We start from the raw sequence: 17,500 nt of genomic DNA, 5'->3' as shown, positions 1-17,500 counted from the left end.
AGCGTGGGGCTGGCGGTGCGGGTGCTCCATGCTGTCTGCATGGCAGCTCTGCATGGGTGAGAATCTGGAGGCAGAGCAGCTGGGCAGGCAGATGCCTTAGTGCCAGGACAAGGGAAGCAGTGGGAGACCCCTGGGCCACCACTGGGAGAGTGCCCACCCTGGGGAGACAGGAGGAATGTCTACAGTAGGGGAGGAAAGCATAACAGACATCCTAGTACAGACATCCTAGTACAGAGTCAGGTGAAGCCACTGATCTGGACATTGGGAGGGAGGGGCTGGATGCTAGGACCGTGCGGTCTTTCTGTCCGATCCACGCCGTGTTATGCTGAGACTGGGGTCCCTGGTTCCCTCCTCCCCACCTGGAGCAGAACCCCTACCCTGCTCACATCAGCAGGCCCGGTGCAGGACCTCGGAGGGAGAACGGGGTGAACCTCTGCACTCGCGGGAAGGATGCCAGTTTTTCCTTGCTAACATTCACTGGCTTCTCTCTGAGGTTTGACCCTTCCTTCGTCTGCCATTACAGATTCTGAGAACAATAACTCCACAATGGCGTCAGCCCCGGAGGGTGAAATGGAGTGTGAGCAGGAGCTGGAGGAGGAAGGGGGCCCGTGCTTGTCCCCGGGCTCAGACAGTTGGCAAGAAAACCCCAACGAGTCCGGTTCCGATGCCTCCTGGACCGTCCAAGAAGTGAGTGCACCGCCCCTGGCTCCCCCCTGCTCACTCTGCCCAGGATAATCTCACTGCACAGCTGCCCAGCTGGCCCCCGAAAATGCCACCACAGCCCAGCCCATTGAACCTGCCCACAGGGCAGCAGCAGAGCCGCCCCTTCTGCACCTGATTTGTCTCTGGCTGGAGTCTGTGGGTTCCAGACCCCTTAGGGCCTCCACCTTCTTTTCTTTTCTTTTCTTTTCTTTTCTTTTTTTTTTTTTTGAGACAGAGTTTCAGTCTTGTTGCCCAGGCTGGAGTTCAGTGGTGCGATCTCAGCTCACTGCAGCCTCCACTTCCCGGGTTCAAGCGATTCTCCTGCCTCAGCCTCCCAAGTAGCTGGGACTACAGGCACGCACCACCATGCCCAGCTAATTTTTTGTATTTAGTAGAGACAGGGTTTCACCATGTTGGTCAGGCTGGTCTCAAACTCCTGACCTCAGGTGATCCACCCACCTCAGCCTCCCAAAGTGCTGGGATTACAGACATGAGCCACTGCGCCCGGCCTCCACCTTCTTTCTCTTTCTACCAGACCCAATACGCATGTGTCTCTCAGAAGCTGTGACTGGGGTTGGAGCCTGAGCTTCTGCTGTGTGTATCTGTGTCCCAAGCTTCTGTGGGTCTCTTTGCATTGAGGGTGCAAGCTCAGAGTTGCCTTGCAGCTTCAGGGCAGGGACCTGAGCATTGCCGGGTGCATGTCTTGTGCTTCTGTAGGCCTCTGCATTGAGGATGCATGCCCAGAGGGGCTTTGAAGCTTTGGGTGTGGGGCGGGTGCTCTGGAAATGTGCTGGCTGGCAGGTTGCCCTTCTTGGAAGGGTGTGGCTGAGCCATCTTTCAGCTCCATATGGCCTCCAACAGCCCCTTAGGCATGTTAGACACCAAGAGAATGCATCCTTGGTAAGATCCCCAGTTGGAGCCGCTAGGGCAGGCTTTCGAGGGGAGCGTCCTGGACATGTTCAAGGAGAATGGTTGGAAGAGAACCATTCTCCTGGGCTCTAGCGCAGCGTGGGAAGACCCAGAGGGCAGTGTCAGCTCCCAGGTTTCTTGCTGGGCACTGAGAAGGGGAAGCTAAGCAGTCTTTCTGTGTCGGCGCTGGGGTTGGCTTTCTGTCTGTTGTTCCTTGTAGGTGGCACTCCATGATTGGGCTGTGGTGGGAAGTGATGCAGCTACAGTGCTGTGGTCTGTGGGGTGTGAGTGGGGTGAGTATGGGGTGTGAGTGGGATGTGTGTTGGGGGGGTGTGAGTGGTGCGAATGGGACGTGTGTGTTGGGGGTGTGTGAGGGGTGTGTGTGTGTGTTGGGTGTGTGTATTGGGTGTGTGTGAGCGGTGTGAGTGGAATATGTGTGTTGGGGGTATGTGAGGGGTGTGTGTGTTGGGTGTGTGTGAGCGGTGTGAGTGGAATATGTGTGTTGAGGGTATGTGAGGGGTGTGAGTGGAATGTGTGTGTGTTGGGGTTGTGTGAAGGGTGTGTGTTGGGGGTGTGTGAGGGGTTTGTGTGTGTTGGGTGTGTGTGAGCGGTGTGAGTGGAATGTGTGTGTGTTGGGGTTTGTGAGAGGTGTGTGTTGAGGGTGTGTGAGGGGTGTGTATGTTAGGTATGTGTGTGTTGGGGGTGTGTGAGCGGTGTGAGTGGAATGTGTGTGTGTTGGGGTGTGTGAGTGGGGTGAGTGGAATGTGTGTGTGTTGGGGTGTGTGAGTGGGGTGAGTGGGGTGTGTGTGTGTTGGGGTGTGTGAGTGGGGTGAGTGGAATGTGTGTGTGTTGGGGTGTGTGAGTGGGGTGAGTGGAATGTGTGTGTGTTGGGGGTGTGTGAGCAGTGTGAGTGGAATGTGTGTGTGTTGGGGGTGTGTGAGTGGGGTGAGTGGGGTGTGTGTGTGTTGGGGGTGTGTGAGTGGGGTGAGTGGAGTGTGTGTGTGTTGGGGGTGTGTGAGTGGGGTGAGTGGAATGTGTGTGTGTTGGGGGTGTGTGAGTGGGGTGAGTGGAATGTGTGTGTGTTGGGGGTGTGTGAGTGGGGTGAGTGGGGTGTGTGTGTGTTGGGGGTGTGTGAGTGGGGTGAGTGGGGTGTGTGTGTGTTGGGGGTGTGTGAGTGGGGTGAGTGGAATGTGTGTGTGTTGGGGGTGTGTGAGTGGGGTGAGTGGAGTGTGTGTGTGTTGGGGGTGTGTGAGTGGGGTGAGTGGAGTGTGTGTGTGTTGGGGGTGTGTGAGTGGGGTGAGTGGAATGTGTGTGTGTTGGGGGTGTGTGAGTGGGGTGAGTGGAGTGTGTGTGTGTTGGGGGTGTGTGAGTGGGGTGAGTGGAGTGTGTGTGTGTTGGGGGTGTGTGAGTGGGGTGAGTGGAATGTGTGTGTGTTGGGGGTGTGTGAGTGGGGTGAGTGGAGTGTGTGTGTGTTGGGGGTGTGTGAGTGGGGTGAGTGGAGTGTGTGTGTGTTGGGGGTGTGTGAGTGGGGTGAGTGGAGTGTGTGTGTGTTGGGGGTGTGTGAGTGGGGTGAGTGGAATGTGTGTGTGTTGGGGGTGTGTGAGTGGGGTGAGTGGAATGTGTGTGTGTTGGGGGTGTGTGAGTGGGGTGAGTGGAATGTGTGTGTGTTGGGGGTGTGTGAGTGGGGTGAGTGGAATGTGTGTGTGTTGGGGGTGTGTGAGTGGGGTGAGTGGAATGTGTGTGTGTTGGGGGTGTGTGAGTGGGGTGAGTGGAATGTGTGTGTGTTGGGGGTGTGTGAGTGGGGTGAGTGGAATGTGTGTGTGTTGGGGGTGTGTGAGGGGGATAAGTGGAATGTGTGTGTGTTGGGGGTATGTGAGTGGGGTGAGTGGGGTGTGTGTGTGTTGGGGGTGTGTGAGTGGGGTGAGTGGAATGTGTGTGTGTTGGGGGTGTGTGAGTGGGGTGAGTGGAATGTGTGTGTGTTGGGGGTGTGTGAGTGGGGTGAGTGGAATGTGTGTGTGTTGGGGGTGTGTGAGGGGGATAAGTGGAATGTGTGTGTGTTGGGGGTATGTGAGTGGGGTGAGTGGGGTGTGTGTGTGTTGGGGGTGTGTGAGTGGGGTGTGTGTGTTGTCAGGCCTCTGAGCCCAAGCTAAGCCATCCTATCCCCTGTGACCTGCACGTACACATCCAGAGGGCCTGAAGCAAGTGAAGAATCACACAAAAGAAGTGAAAATGGCCAGTTCCTGCCTTAACTGATGACATTACCTTGTGAAATTCCTTCTCCTGGCTTGTCCTGGCTCAAAAGCTCCCTCACTGAGCCCCTTGTGACCCCCCACCCCTGCCCATCAGAGAACAACAACCCCCTTTGAGTGTAATTTTCCGCGACCCACCCAAATCTTATAAAATAGCCCCACCCCTATCTCCCTTTGCTGACTCTGTTTTCAGACTCAGCCCGCCTGCACCCAGGTGATTAAAAAGCTTTATTGCTCACACGTGTGTGTTGGGGATGTGTGCGTGGTATGTGTATTGGGGGTGTATGTGTTGGGGTGTGTGAGTGGGGTGTGTGTGTGTTGGGGTGTGTGTGTGTTGGGGTGTGTGAGTGGTGTGTGTGTTGGGGTGTGTGTGTTTGGGGGTGTGTAAGTGTTGGGGTGAGTGATGTGAGTGGGGTGTGTGTTGGGGTGTATAAGTGGTGTGAGTGGGGTGTGTATGTTGGTGTGTGTTTGTGAGTGGGGTGTGTGTGTTGGGGTGTGTGTGTGTTGGGGTATGTGAGTTGGGGGTGTGTGGGTGGGGTGAGTGGGATGTGTGTTCATGTTGGGGTGTGTGTGAGTGGGGTGAGTGGGATATGTGTGTGTGTTGGGGTGTGTGTGTTCAGTGTGTGTGTTGGGGTATGTGAGTTGGGTGTGTGAGTCGGATGTGTGTGTGTTGGGGTGTGTGAGTGGGCTGTTTGTGTCTTGGGGGTGTGTGTATGTTGGGGTGTGAGTGGGGTGTGTGTGTGTTGGGGATGTGTGTGAGCGAGGTGAGTGGCATGTGTGCATGTTGGGGTGTGTGTTTGGGGTGAGTGGGATATGTGTGTGTTGGGGTGTGTGAGTGGGGTGTGTCTGTGTTGGGGTGTGAGTGGGGTGTGTGTAGTGTTGGGGGTGTGTGTGTTGGGGTGTGTGAGTGGGGTGTATGTGTTGGGGTTGTGTGTGTGTTAGGGTATGTGAGTTGGTGTGTGAGTGGGGTGTGAGTGTGTTGGGGATGTGTGTGTTGGGAGTGTGAGCGGGGTGAGTGGCATATGTGTGCGTGTTGGGGTGTGTGTCAGTGGAGTGAGTGGGATATGTGTGTGTTGGGGTGTGTGTGAGTGGGGTGTGTGTGTTGGGGGTGGGTGTTGGGAGTGTGAGCGGGGTGAGTGGCATATGTGTGCGTGTTGGGGTGTGTGTCAATGGAGTGAGTGGGGTATGTGTGTGTTGGGGTGTGTGTGAGTGGGGTGTGTGTGTTGGGGTGTGTGTGTTGGGGTGTGTGTGAGTGGGGTGTGTGTGTGTTGGGGGGTGTGTGTTGGGGTGTGTGTGAGTGGGGTGAGTGGGATATGTGTGTGTGTTGGGATGTGTGTGAGTGCGGTGTGTGTGTGTTGGGGTATGTGAATTGGGGGTGTGAGTGGGGTGTGTGTGTGTGTTGGTGTGTGTGAGTGGGGGTGAGTGGGATATGTGTGTGTGTTGGGATGTGTGTGAGTGTGGTGTGTGTGTGTTGGGGTATGTGAATTGGGGGTGTGTGAGTGGGGTGTGTGTGTGTGTTGGTGTGTGTGAGTGGGATGAGTGGGATATGTGTGTGTGTTGGGGTGTGTGTGAGTGCGGTGTGTGTATGCTTGTGTCATTCCCTTGGAGAGTAATCCCTTCCAGAGTGGCCAAGGCCACCCCCAAGCCTGGACCACATGGGATGCAGAAAGTTTGGGTAACTCCTTTTTTATACCTAATTTGGAACTCCGTGGGAGTGGAGAAGTGGCAATATGGACGGTGTTCCTTGAAAACATTGAAGACAAATGAATAAACCATTTGCCATCTGGGGCAAACAATAAACCCGTCTAAAGACAGAGGAAAAGCTAAGAATTGAGTTACTTGGGGGGAATAAAATTTTGAAAAGTTCCTATGAATAATGAGGAATCTAGAAAGCCACACAAATGCTGAAGCAGGACACGTGCTCAAAAAAGACCTGAGAAGACCTCAGGGCAGGCCAGAAGGAAGGCTAAGTGTGGGAGGGGTGCCCCAACTCAGGGCCAGTCTACAAAGACTGAGAGAGTATTTTTTTTTTTTTTTTTTGAGACGGAGTCTCACTCTGTTGCCCAGGCTGGAGTGCAGTGGCGCGATCTCGGCTCACTGCAATCTCTGCCTCCCGGGTTCAAGCGATTCTCCTACCTCAGCCTCCCGAGTAGCTGGGACTACAGGCGTGAGCCACCACGCTCTGCTAATTTTTTGTATTTTTAGTAGAGACTGGGTTTCACCGTGTTAGCCAGGATGGTCTCGATCTCCTGACCTTGTGATCCACCCGCCTCAGCCTCCCAAAGTGCTGAGATTACAGGTGTGAGCCACTGCGCCTGGCCAGTTTTTTTTTTTTTTCTCCCATGTTTTGGTTGTAGGTGTTTAAGGAAATCACTATCAAACCACTAATTGGCAACAAGCTAAAGGAACAGAGACTTTATTATTTATTTATTTTTCCTTTAATTTTTGTTTTATTTATTTATTTATTTATTTTTGAGAAGAGTTTCGCTCCTGTTGCCCAGGCTGGAGTACAATGGCGTGATCTTGGCTCACAGCCACCTCCACTTCCCGAGTTCAAGCGATTCTCCTGCATCAGCCTCCCAAGTAGCTGGGATTACAGGTGTGCACCACCACGCCCCGCTGATTTTGTATTTTTAGTAGAGACAGGGTTTCTCCATGTTGGTCAGGCTGGTCTTGAACCCCTGACTTCAGGTGATCTGCCCGCCTCAGCCTCCCAAAATGCTGGGATTAGAGGTGTGAGCCACCGTGCTTGGCCTATTTTTTATTTATTTATGTTTTCATGTTTTAAAATTTTGTATTAGTGGAATCTGCTTGAATTTGTAAAATGTAGAGTTGACACTGAAGATGTGAAAAGAATGAAGACATTTACTAGGGAATCTTGAACAAGGGAAAACCAACATGAACAAGGGAACAAAAAAAGAGGCCGGGCGCAGTGGCTCACTGGGTGACTGTGAGATCCTGCCTCAAAAAGAGAGAGAGAGAGAGAGAGAAGGAAGGAAGGAAAGTAAGAAGTGTTGATGAGGATGTGGAGAAATTGGAAGTGTTGTACAGTGTTGGTGGGAATGTCAGATGCTGCAGCCACTAAGGAAACAGCAAGGCAGTTGATCCAAAAGTTACACATAAAATTATCCTAGGCCGGGCGCGGTGGCTCACACCTGTCATCCCAGCCCTTTGGGAGGCTGAGGTGGGTGGATCACGAGGTCAGGAGATCGAGAACATCCTGGCCAACATGGTGAAACTCCGTCTCTACTAAAAATACAAAAAAAATTTAGCCAGGCATGGGGGCACATGCCTGTAGTCCCAGCTACTCAGGAGGCTGAGGCAGGAGAATCACTTGAACCTGGGAGGTGGAGGTTGCAGTGAGCCGAGATCGCACCACTTCGCTCCAGCCTGTCAACAGAGCGAGACTCAGTCTCAAAAAAAAAAAAAAAAAAAGAATACGATATGGATCTGTGCTGCAGTGTGGATGGACCTCAAAAACATGCTAAGTGAAAGAAGCCAGATACAAGAGGCCATGTATGATTCCATTGATACGAAATGTCCGCGATAGACTCACCATGGAGACAGAACACAGATTAGTGGTTGGCTGGGAGGAGTGGGGAGTAGGGAGCATTGCTGTGGGGTTTCCTTCTGGGGTGAAGAAAATGGGAACTAGGGCCGGGTATGGTGGCTTCTCACCTGTAATCCCAGCACTTTGGGAGGCTGAGGCGTGTGGATCTCTTGAGGTCAGGAGTTTGAGACCAGCCTGACCAACATGGGGAAACCCCCTCTCTACTAAAAATACAAAAATTAGCTGAGTGTGCTGGTGCTTGCCGGTAAGCCCAGCTACTTGGGAGGTTGAGGCAGGGGAATCGGTTGAACCCAGGACGCAGAGGTTGCAGTGAGCCGAGATTGAGCCACTGCACTCCAGCCTGGGTGACAGTGAGACTCTGTCTCAAAAAAAAAAAAAAAAAAAAAAAAGGCTAAATGTCCACATATCCACACATGAGAGAAGTTCAGAGTGAATGCACAGGTGAACGCTGATGGGGTGTCTCTGGTGACGAGCTTACAAGGGCTTTTGTGCGTTTTCCCAATCCCACGGGGAACCTGTTGAATTCTGAAGCTGAGAGCGGTGTACACGTTCTAGAGAACGGTTCTCTAAGCACAAACGCTGCATTCTAACCATGGTGAGGAGGGTGCCCGGAGCCAAGGGAGGTGGCCCCAGCGAGCTGCGTGGCCAGCCTCACCCCGCAGCAGAGTCAGGTGGTCAGTCTTTACCCGCAGTCATGGGGTGGGTGGAGAGGGAGAGGGTGCAGAGAGGGGCCCACGCCCACGCCCGTCCCATGGCACAGCCTTTCTCCACTTGGTCTCTCCTTTGGTGGCCGCTGGTTGCCGACTAACCGGGTGCCCTTTGTGGATTCTTCCTCTGGAGAGGCTACTGGGCTTGGCTGCTGGGTTGTACTTGCTGTGGTGAGGGAGGAGGAGACTCCGCTGCAGCCAGGGGCCATTTGGGTTCGAAGCTCCTGGTGGAGCTTCCCTTCCTCAGCTTCCTGCTGGGCGTCTTGCTGTGAGGTCTCCTGGTGATGCCCGGTGTGGGAGGGAAGTGCTGGATGAGCATGCCTGCTGTGGGGCCAGACTGCCCGCCTCCGGCTCTAGGGGTTCAGGAGGCCTGGCCTGGCTGGACCTGGGGTGCCCGGGCCTGCCTGTACCTTCTGGGTTGGTCTCTGCAGTGCATCTGTGCTCTGAACACAAGCCAAGGCATTTGTGTGGAGGCCCAGGGGCGCCAGGAGCCTGGTAGGGTGCTGGGAGCTTGGCAGGGTGCTGTGAGCCTGGCAGGGTCCCTGGAGCCTGGCAGGGTGCCGCCTCTGGTGTGGGCAGTTCTTCTCTTACGTGGATTTGCCCTGCACGTCTGCAGGAGCTGCTTCTTGGTCTCCCCACACCCTCCTGCCCGTGGGCCCTGGATGCAGAGGGTGCTGGGGAGCTGGTCAGTGCCCACACGTGGATGTCCCTGCCTGGGCCTTTCTGAGAGGAGGTGACCCCTGAGGTGGGGTCTTTGCGAGTCTGCTAGAGCTGTGCGTGGGGTGCACAGCCCTGCCCTGTCTGAAGGGGGTCCTGTTTCAACAGGGAGCTGCGTCAGAGGTTTTGGTAGATGCTACTGTAGACCTCATATCCGATGAGTGGGAAGCTGCTAATACCATACCCCGCAAGAGAAGGAAGCAGGACACAGCCCCGCTTGAGGCCGCCAGCGTGCCTTCTGCAGACTGTGAGCAGGTAGTCTGAGTCAACAGTTGGGCAGAACGCTCCCCGCCCCCACCCGTGCATGCCGGCACAGCCACCTCGCACTTCCGGCCCTTGAGTCCCTGCCAGCCGAGGACGGCTGCCCAGGACTGGCGTTCTCAGGTCGCCCTTGGGCTGTGACAGAGCAACGCTGATTCAAGCTTGGCTCTTGTGACTCTGAGGACATTTTGCTAGCGGTGAATTTCCGCTTTGTTGTGCTTGCCCTTCTGGCCCCCATCCTTCCACTCGCCTTTTTACTCCATGCAGCTGTCCCCTTGGACACCTGGAGAAACTTAACCTGGTTGCACTCACCTGGCTAAAGGTCCACTGGCAACACAGGCTTCACCACAGACAGCAGGAGGGGAGCCTGAGGGGCTGAGAGGGCCAGGCCCAGGCAGGCGGGGGCCGGACCAGGGCTCTGCCTGAACACAAGGTCTTGGATGGCACTCGCCACATGGGGGTATAGTGGAAACCCTGCTCAGTTTAGTCTCTGGTTTCTAGAAGTTGAAATCCTGACTTTTTCTTTTCTTTCTTTTCTTTTTTTGAGACGGAGTCTCGCTCTGTTGCCCAGGCTGGAGTGCAGTGGCACGATCTCAGCTCACTGCAAGCTCCGCCTCCCGGGTTCAAGCGATTCTCCTGCCTCTCCCTCCTGAGTAACTGGGACTACAGGCACCTGCCACCACGCCCGGCTACTTTTTTTGTGTATTTTTAGTAGAGACAGGGTTTCACCATGTTGGCCAGGCTGATCTTGAACTCCTGGCCTCAAAGTATCCACCCGCCTCGGCCTTCCAAAGTGCTGGGATTACAGATGTGAGCCACTGTGCCTGTCCAAAATCCTGACTTTTTCTATAGCATTTAGAAGTATTACAGGACTCGCTAATAATATCGAAAATGAAATTAGCTAACACATATAATGAAACTTTTGCTTTTGGGGAAAAGCAAGGGAGCTTCATACCTTGAAGAGTGATGTTTGTGAAGTTTATTACTGTTTGACAGAGGGTGACAGCCTCCCCGCCTTCCCTGCGCCGCTCCCCCCAGCCCATCGAGATGGTCACGTGTTCATTGAACAGAGATTTACTGAGCATCCACCACCTGCGGTGGGTCCTAGGTCTTAGGTGTACGCAGAAACGTTCGAGGCAGGCGTGCTCCTTCCTCTGTGGCCCGGGGCTTGGCCGTGAGCCCGCTCCTGCAGCTCTTGGGAAATGCAGGCAGCGTCCACACCGGGCTGGACTTACCCAGACATAAGGCATGGTGTGAGTGGAGAACTTATTCTCAATAGCAACAAAAATATGAGAAGCAGCTTGTAAAATAAAGGACGGATCCATAGGCCTGGCGAGGAGAAGGCTCTGGGGCTCAGCAGACAGTGAAGCTCCTGGAGAGGTGGACCCTTCCCCAGAGAGAACATGGAAGGTTTAGCACTGCAGAGATGTCTGCTGTCACCCAGAGTGACACAGGAACTTAACCAACTAATTAATGTATAACAGTAGTATAGTTCTGAATGGGTGTGGTGGTTTTTGTTTTTGTTTTGAGACAGGGTCTCGCCCTGTGTCCCAGGCTGGAGTGCTGTGGCAAAATCATAGCTCATTGCAGCCTTGACTTCCTGGGCTCAAGCAGTCCTCGTGCCTCAGCCTCCCGAGTAGCTGAGACTACAGGCGTGCACCACCATGCCCAATTAATTTTTTAAATTTTTGGTAGAGATGGGGTCTTGCTCTGTTACCCAGGCTGGTCTCAAACCCCTGGGCTCAAGCGATTCTCCCACCTCAGCCTCCCAAAGTGCAGGGATTACAGGCATAAACCACCACCCCAGCCTGGTTTTGTATTTTTGGAAGCTGACAAAGATTTTAAACTATAAATTGGAGAAGATACTTAATGGATGTGAGAAGGAGGAGAAATGGATGGGAAATTTACAGTAAAGCTGTCAACGTGCACGGGTGGAAACATTCCCGTGGAGTAACAGGCACAACCTGGGAATGCGCACGGAGCATGAGTTGTGAGCTGGAGTGATGCACGGCATGTGCGGACCGGAGCGTGTTGGTCAGGGTGTACACACGGGTGTGGAAAGTGGGGTGTCTGAACCATGGGCTCAGCATTTGGGTACAACACACACACCCCACTCACCCCACTCACAAACCCCCACACACACCCCCCAACACACACACCCCACTCACACCACGCACACACCCCACTCACACCACTCACACACCCCCAAAACACACACACCCCACTAACCCCACTCACACACCCCCAACACACCCCAACACACCCCACTCACACACCCCCAACACACACACCCCACTCACACCACTCACATACCCACCACACACATATCCCACTCACACCACTCACCCCCAACACACACACCCCACTCACACCACACACCCCCAAACACACACACATCCCACTCACACCACTCACACCCCAACACACACACACACAAAACCCACTCACCCCGAACACACACACCTAACACACACACACACCCCAACACACATACCCCAGTCACACACACACCCCAACACATACATACCCCACTCACACCACTCACACACCCCAAGACACACACACACCACACACACCCAACACACACCACTCACACGCCCCAACACACACACACACCATCCACTCACCCCACTCACATACCCGCCAACACACACATGTCCCACTCATACTCATCTCGTGCTCACACTGAAATACACAGTGGTCCCTTGTTGCCCACAGGGGATCGGTTCAGGACCCCGGAGGACACCAAAATCTGAGGATGCCCAGTCCTAGATACGAAACGGCGTGGCGTCGGCACGTAACCCACAGCGCCCCCCTGTGCACTTTATTTTTTATTTATTTATTTTTGAGACAGATTCTCCCTCTGTTGCCTAGGCTGGAGTGCAGTGGCATGATCTCGGCTCCCTGCAACCTCCGCCTCCTGGGTTCAAGCGATTCTCCTGCCTCAGCCTCTAGAGTAGCTGGGATTACAGGCATGCGCCACCACGCCCGGCTAATTTTTGTATTTTTAGTAGAGATGGGGTTTCTCCACGCTGGCCAGGCTGGTCTCAAACTCCTGACCTCAGGTGATCTGCCTGCCTTGTCCTCTTAAAGTGCTGGGATTACAGGTGTGAGCCACTGCGCCTGGCCTGATTCAATATTTTAATGTAAAACAGCATCCTAAAAGGTCTAGAAAATATAGGGGGATATTTATAAAATTCTGTAAATACTTCTTTTTTTTTTTTTTTTGAGACGGAGTCTCACTCTGTCGCCTGGGTGGTGCAGTGGCCGGATCTCAGCTCACTGGCAAGCTCCCGCCTCCCCGGGTTTAACCATGTCTCGCTGCCTCAGCCTCCCGGAGGGGAGCTGGGACTACAGGCGCCCGCGCACCTGCCGGCTAGATTTTTATTTTTTAGTAGAGACGGGGTTTCACTGGTGTTGCCAGGATGGATCTTGATCTCCTGACCTCGTGATCCACCCCGTCTCGGCTCCAAAGTGCTGGGATGACAGGCTTGAGCCACCACTGCCCAGCCAATTCTGTAAATACTGCGTAAGCCTCACCCCCTGCTAAAATTATAAATACCACTATGGTTTATATAGTTGGAGGTTCTGGGTCAAAGAAGACCGTGAAACTGTTCAGTGGAAAAGCAGACAGCAGGAGGCACCGGCAGCGCAGGGCCCCTACCGGGGCACTTGGCCAGTCCTCACCGAGAAGTAAGCTGTCCCCAGTTCAGGGCCAGGCAGCAGTTCACACGGGAACAGCTGAGAGGGGTGAACCTGGGGCTGCTCCTCCGAGACCTCAGCCCTGTAGGTGCGATGATGTCAGATGGTCGATTTTGTTTCTATGGAAAAGAGGGTCTGAGCTGGCGGCTTGAGGGCAGTGGTCTTCCAGGAACTGGATCATGGTCCCTCCAAGGGTCTCTCCTGCAGTTGCCTCTGCGTTTACTGCAGTTTTTCCACAGCCCCATGTTGTGGGCAGAGGGAGTAAGGCCAGGCCTGGCCGCTGCCTCCAGCCTCCCTGGGCCCTGCCCAACCTCCGTGTGCTGCTGCTGCTGTTTATTCCTGGCTGGCCACTCCTCCTGCAAGGCAGGCCCTGGGGAGGGCTGCTGGCAGCTGTTCCTAAGGTCTGAGCCCTTTGCTACATCAAGGAAAGAAGCAGTAGGGGGCCTGCGTCTTCCATGCCGGTGGGAGGTGGGGGGTGGTCAGGGGCCTGCCTCAGTGGGCTCCTCCTGTTCCGGGCTGTGACTCAGCAGTCCAGAGCCTGAGGATTCTGTTTCTGCCAGAGCCTGATTATGTCGTTGAAGCTGCTAGAGCATCCGTGACCTTGACTTATTTTCAACTTTCATAATTAGGGAATAACTTAATTTGAGGTTTGATTATTTTAACCATTAGAAATCTTTGGGTTATGGCCAGGCACAGTGGCTTACACGTGTACTCGCAGCACTTTGGGAGGCCGAGGTGGGTGGATCACCTGAGGTCAGAGTTCAAGACCAGCTGACCAACATGGTGAAACCCCATCTGTACTAAAAATACGAAAATTACGGCCAGGCATGGTAGCTCACGCCTGTAATCCCAGCACTTTGGGAGGCCGAAGAGGGTGGATCACCTGAGGTCAGTTTAAGACCAGCCTGGCCAACATGGTGAAACTCCGTCTGTACAAAAATACAAAAATAAAAAATAAAAATATTAGCTAGGCATGATGGCAGGTGCCTGTAATCCCAGCTACTCGGGAGGCTGAGGCAGGATAATCCCTTGAACCTGGGAGGCGGAGGTTGCATTGGGCTCAGATCATGCCATTGCACTCCAGCCTGGGCAACAAGAGCCAAACTTCGTCTCAAAAAAACAAAACAAAACAGAAACCAAAAACAGAAAAAAAATTAGCTGGGCGTGGTGGCCTGAGCCTGTAATCCCAGCTACTCAGGAGGCTGAGGCAGGAGAATTGCGTGAATCCAGGAAACAGAGGTTGCAGCAAGCTGAGATTATGCCACTATGCTCCAGCCTGGGTGACAGAGCAAGACCCCATTTCAAATAATGGAAAGCCCAGCTCCACCTGGCTAATCCCATTAAGGGAGTTTATTATGGACACACCTGATGAGCCCTGAGGCTGCAGGCGAGGCTTGGTGCAGGTGTCTCTGGCCCTGTCTGCTCTGCCTTCCGGACATGGCTCCCCCACCGAGCCTCTCACCAGCTGTTTCCCGTCACTCCCTCGTGCCACACAGTGGCTTCCCCGTGATCCACCTGCTACTCTGTCATTCAGGGGACAAGAGAGTGCCTCCTCTGGTGATTGATTCCTCTGGAGAGAGGAAGCGTTTCCTCAAATCTCATTGGCTCTGATTGGCTCACGGGCCAATCCCCCAGTGGGTCCCTAAGGCCAGGATGATAGACAGCAGTGGTTGACATCAGCCCACGCACAAGAGCTGCCCCTGGGGCTGGAGTAAAGCTGATGTTACTGAAACCATACGGCCGAGAACAGGGAGAGCCAAGGGACCATCCCCCAGGATAGGCCATCCTGTGCTATCACCAGGTGGCCACAAACACCTGCTGTGTGTGGACAGTGACCATGACCACAGCATCACCGATGGGGGCCTTGCGTGTGCCAGGCAGTGTCCTACAACTCTGTGTGCTTTGTCCCATTTGGTCACCCTCAGTGATGCTCTGATGTGGAGACATCTGCTGTCTCCACTTTAAAGATGGGGAAAATGAGGCCCACGGTGGCTCAGTGACCCACCTGGGTTTGCCCAGCCAGTGCGCCATGGGGTGAGCTGGATGGGAACTCAAGCAGGCCCTCTAAACCCAGCCCAGACGCCACTGCAGGGCAGCACCAGAGGCACCAGGCAAGTGGCCGGGCAGGGACGGTGTCATCGCCTCTCCGAGGCTAGGCTGTCTTCAGGGCTCAGACCCCACCTGCCAGGTCTTCACAGCACACTGAGGCCAATGGGTGCCTGCAGTGAAGGGTTGTGCAGCACCTGCCTGTTTCTTGACGGCCTCTTGCTTCCCCCTTTCAGCAGGTCCCCAGCAGCTGACCAGCCCGTCATTCAGAGGCTGACACCTGCCCTGATGACGCCACTCTCCAGTGCTGGGTCCCAGCCCCAGACGCTTCTTCTGCGGTTGCTTCTGCAGTTGCTTTTTTTTTTTTTTTGAGATGGAGTCTTGCTCTATTGCTCAGGCTGGAGTGCAGTGGCTTAATTGTGGCTCACTGCAAACTCCGCCTCCCAGGTTCAAGCAATTCTCCTGCCTCAGCCTCCCAAGTAGCTGGGATTACAGGCGCCTGCCACCACGTCCAGCTAATTTTTTGTATTTTAGTAAAGATGGGGATTTCACCATGTTGGCCAGGCTGGTTGCAATCTCTTGACCTCCAGTGATCTGCCTGCCTCGGCCTCCCAAAGTGCTGGGATTACAGGCCTGAGCCAACATGCCTGACCTATTTTTTTTTTAATATTTGAGGTGGAGTCTCACTCTGTCGCCCAGCTTGGAGTGCAGTGGCCAGATCTCAATGAAGCGCCGTTTTAGAGTCATCTGTGCTGGGAGTGAGCCTTCCCTGTCTGCACCCAAACGCGCCAAGTGTGCCATTTCAGGGGTGGTGCTTGCTCCCAGGAACGGGACCAGGTGCTCTCAGCGGTGTGGTGGGTTGGTGGCCTGGGGTCGGCATCAGGGACACAGGCCGAGTGGGAGGCTAGAGCCGAACTGTGGCCTGGGGAGATGTTATGGGTCGGGGGGCAGGTGGCGGGGGGGGGGGGGGCCTCCTGTGCTTTGTGTACACTGAGCATGGGTTTCCTCTGAATTTAAAAAGGATGAGAAAATCGGAATTTCTGGCCCTGGTTCTGGCAGGAAGTGCAGTCGTGTGTGAGAGAGAAGGGCTTGCAGTGTCGGCCTGGCCTCCTGGAAGCCCTGGGGCGCAGTCCTGTCCAGCTGCCGCTTCGCCGTGCCCTGGGCGGGTGGGAATGGAGCCTCCTCCTGGGGCCACACAGGGGCCAGCCCTCAGCCGAGGGGCTCCTGAAGTGGCAGTGATGGGACCCTGTGGCTCTTCCTAGTCCCCTCGCTACCAGTTGCTGAGGAGAGGGTAGATTAGCCCCTGGGCTGCACCTCAGTGTGTGCGGGTCTTCCCGGGTATGTGGGTGCAGGAGGTGGGGGGCGTGGAGTGGGCACAGGTTCACACCTGCTGCCTGGCAGTTCAGGGCCCTCATCACACACCACCAGGTTTCAGGGGATCTACAAGTCACTTTCCTGTAGTGACCCGATCAGCACGCACCCCTGAGCACCATCCTCTGGGAGATGCCTGTGGGGTCCCAGGGTCCTGGCAGCCTCCTCCCACCAGGTGCAGTCCTGGTTCCAAGGTGGGGACGGTACCCCTGAACCTGGATGTGCCTTTGAGCCTGGCTGTGCCTGCTGAGGGTGCGGAGGCAGCTGCTACTCAATTTTTAGTCTCCTCTTTCTCATTTCAAATTTTGTGTACGAAATATTTTATAGAGGTGCATAAAATGTGGAAAGCCTGTATGTGCTTTCTAATGTTCAAAACCAGGCCAGGCACGGTGGCTCACGTGTGTAATCCCACACTTTGGGAGGCCAAGATGGGAGGATTGCCTGAGCCTGGGTGTTGGAGATCAGCCTGAGCAACATAGTGAGACTCTGTCTCTACAAAGCATTTTTTAAAACCAGCTGGGAATGGTGGTTCACGCCTGTAACTCCAGGATTTCGGGAGGCCGAGGAGGGCAGATCGCCTGAGTCCCAGAGTTCAAAACCAGCTAGGGCAACATGACGAAACCCTGTTTCTACACAAAACAAACAAACGAACGAAAAATTAGCTGGGCGCAGTGATGCTCACCTGTAGTCCCAGCTACTCAGGAGGCTGAGGTGGGAGGATCACTTGAGCCCAGGAGGTCGAGGCTACAGTGAGCCAGGATTGCACCACTGCACTCCAGCCTGGGCGACAGACGGAGACCTTGCTCAAATTTATAAATAAATATCCATGTCTGTGGATGCCCAATAAGCAGTGAGCCTGTGTGAGGGTCTCTGCCTGGCCATGACCGTGCTGAGTGTGGTAAAAGCACTTCAAGGCCTCTTGCCCCTGACCCTGCCCATCCCCAACTTCTGTTTCTTAATTTCATTCTTTCCAGGTAATTGCAGATCTAACAGGTGTTAGGTACTTTGGTTAAGCGAAGCTTGATGCAGTTGAGAAATGGAAGAGAAAGTTGGAGGGAAACGTGGGCTAGAGTACACTAAATCTAAGAAATAAAGTGAGTGTCTCTCTTTTTGTTTAGAGCAAAAAGAAGAAAAGGAAGAAGAAAAAGAATCTGAACAACTCTGCTTCCTCAGGGCTGGATTCCTTGCCCCTGTCTCCTGCCAGCCCCTGTCATCTGACTTTGCTTTCAAACCCGGAGCCTCAGGACACAGCCCTGCCCCACAGC

At 54.3% G+C, this 17,500-nt stretch overlaps 1 protein-coding gene across 2 annotated transcripts in view; it reads left to right on the top strand.

Moving 5' to 3' along the window:
• Positions 1 to 17,500, top strand: part of RNF213 (ring finger protein 213) — a 147,871-nt gene that overhangs the window by 11,870 nt on the left and 118,501 nt on the right. Inside the window, exons 3-5 of one of the 2 annotated variants that reach the window (XM_017879305.1) lie at positions 524 to 687; positions 8,964 to 9,110; positions 17,354 to 17,449. In XM_017879305.1, coding sequence (XP_017734794.1) covers positions 524 to 687; positions 8,964 to 9,110; positions 17,354 to 17,449 — 407 coding nt within the window. Of the gene's footprint in view, positions 1 to 523; positions 688 to 8,963; positions 9,111 to 17,353; positions 17,486 to 17,500 lie in introns of both variants that reach the window. The other variant, XM_017879306.1, reaches the window with a different exon arrangement.

This window comes from Rhinopithecus bieti, unplaced genomic scaffold, assembly GCF_001698545.2.
Source record: "Rhinopithecus bieti isolate Rb0 unplaced genomic scaffold, ASM169854v2 scaffold_9899, whole genome shotgun sequence".
NCBI classification, from domain to species: Eukaryota; Metazoa; Chordata; class Mammalia; order Primates; family Cercopithecidae; genus Rhinopithecus; species Rhinopithecus bieti.
The sequence above is the reverse complement of the archived record's forward strand: the minus strand, read 5'-3'. Positions and strand labels throughout refer to the sequence as shown.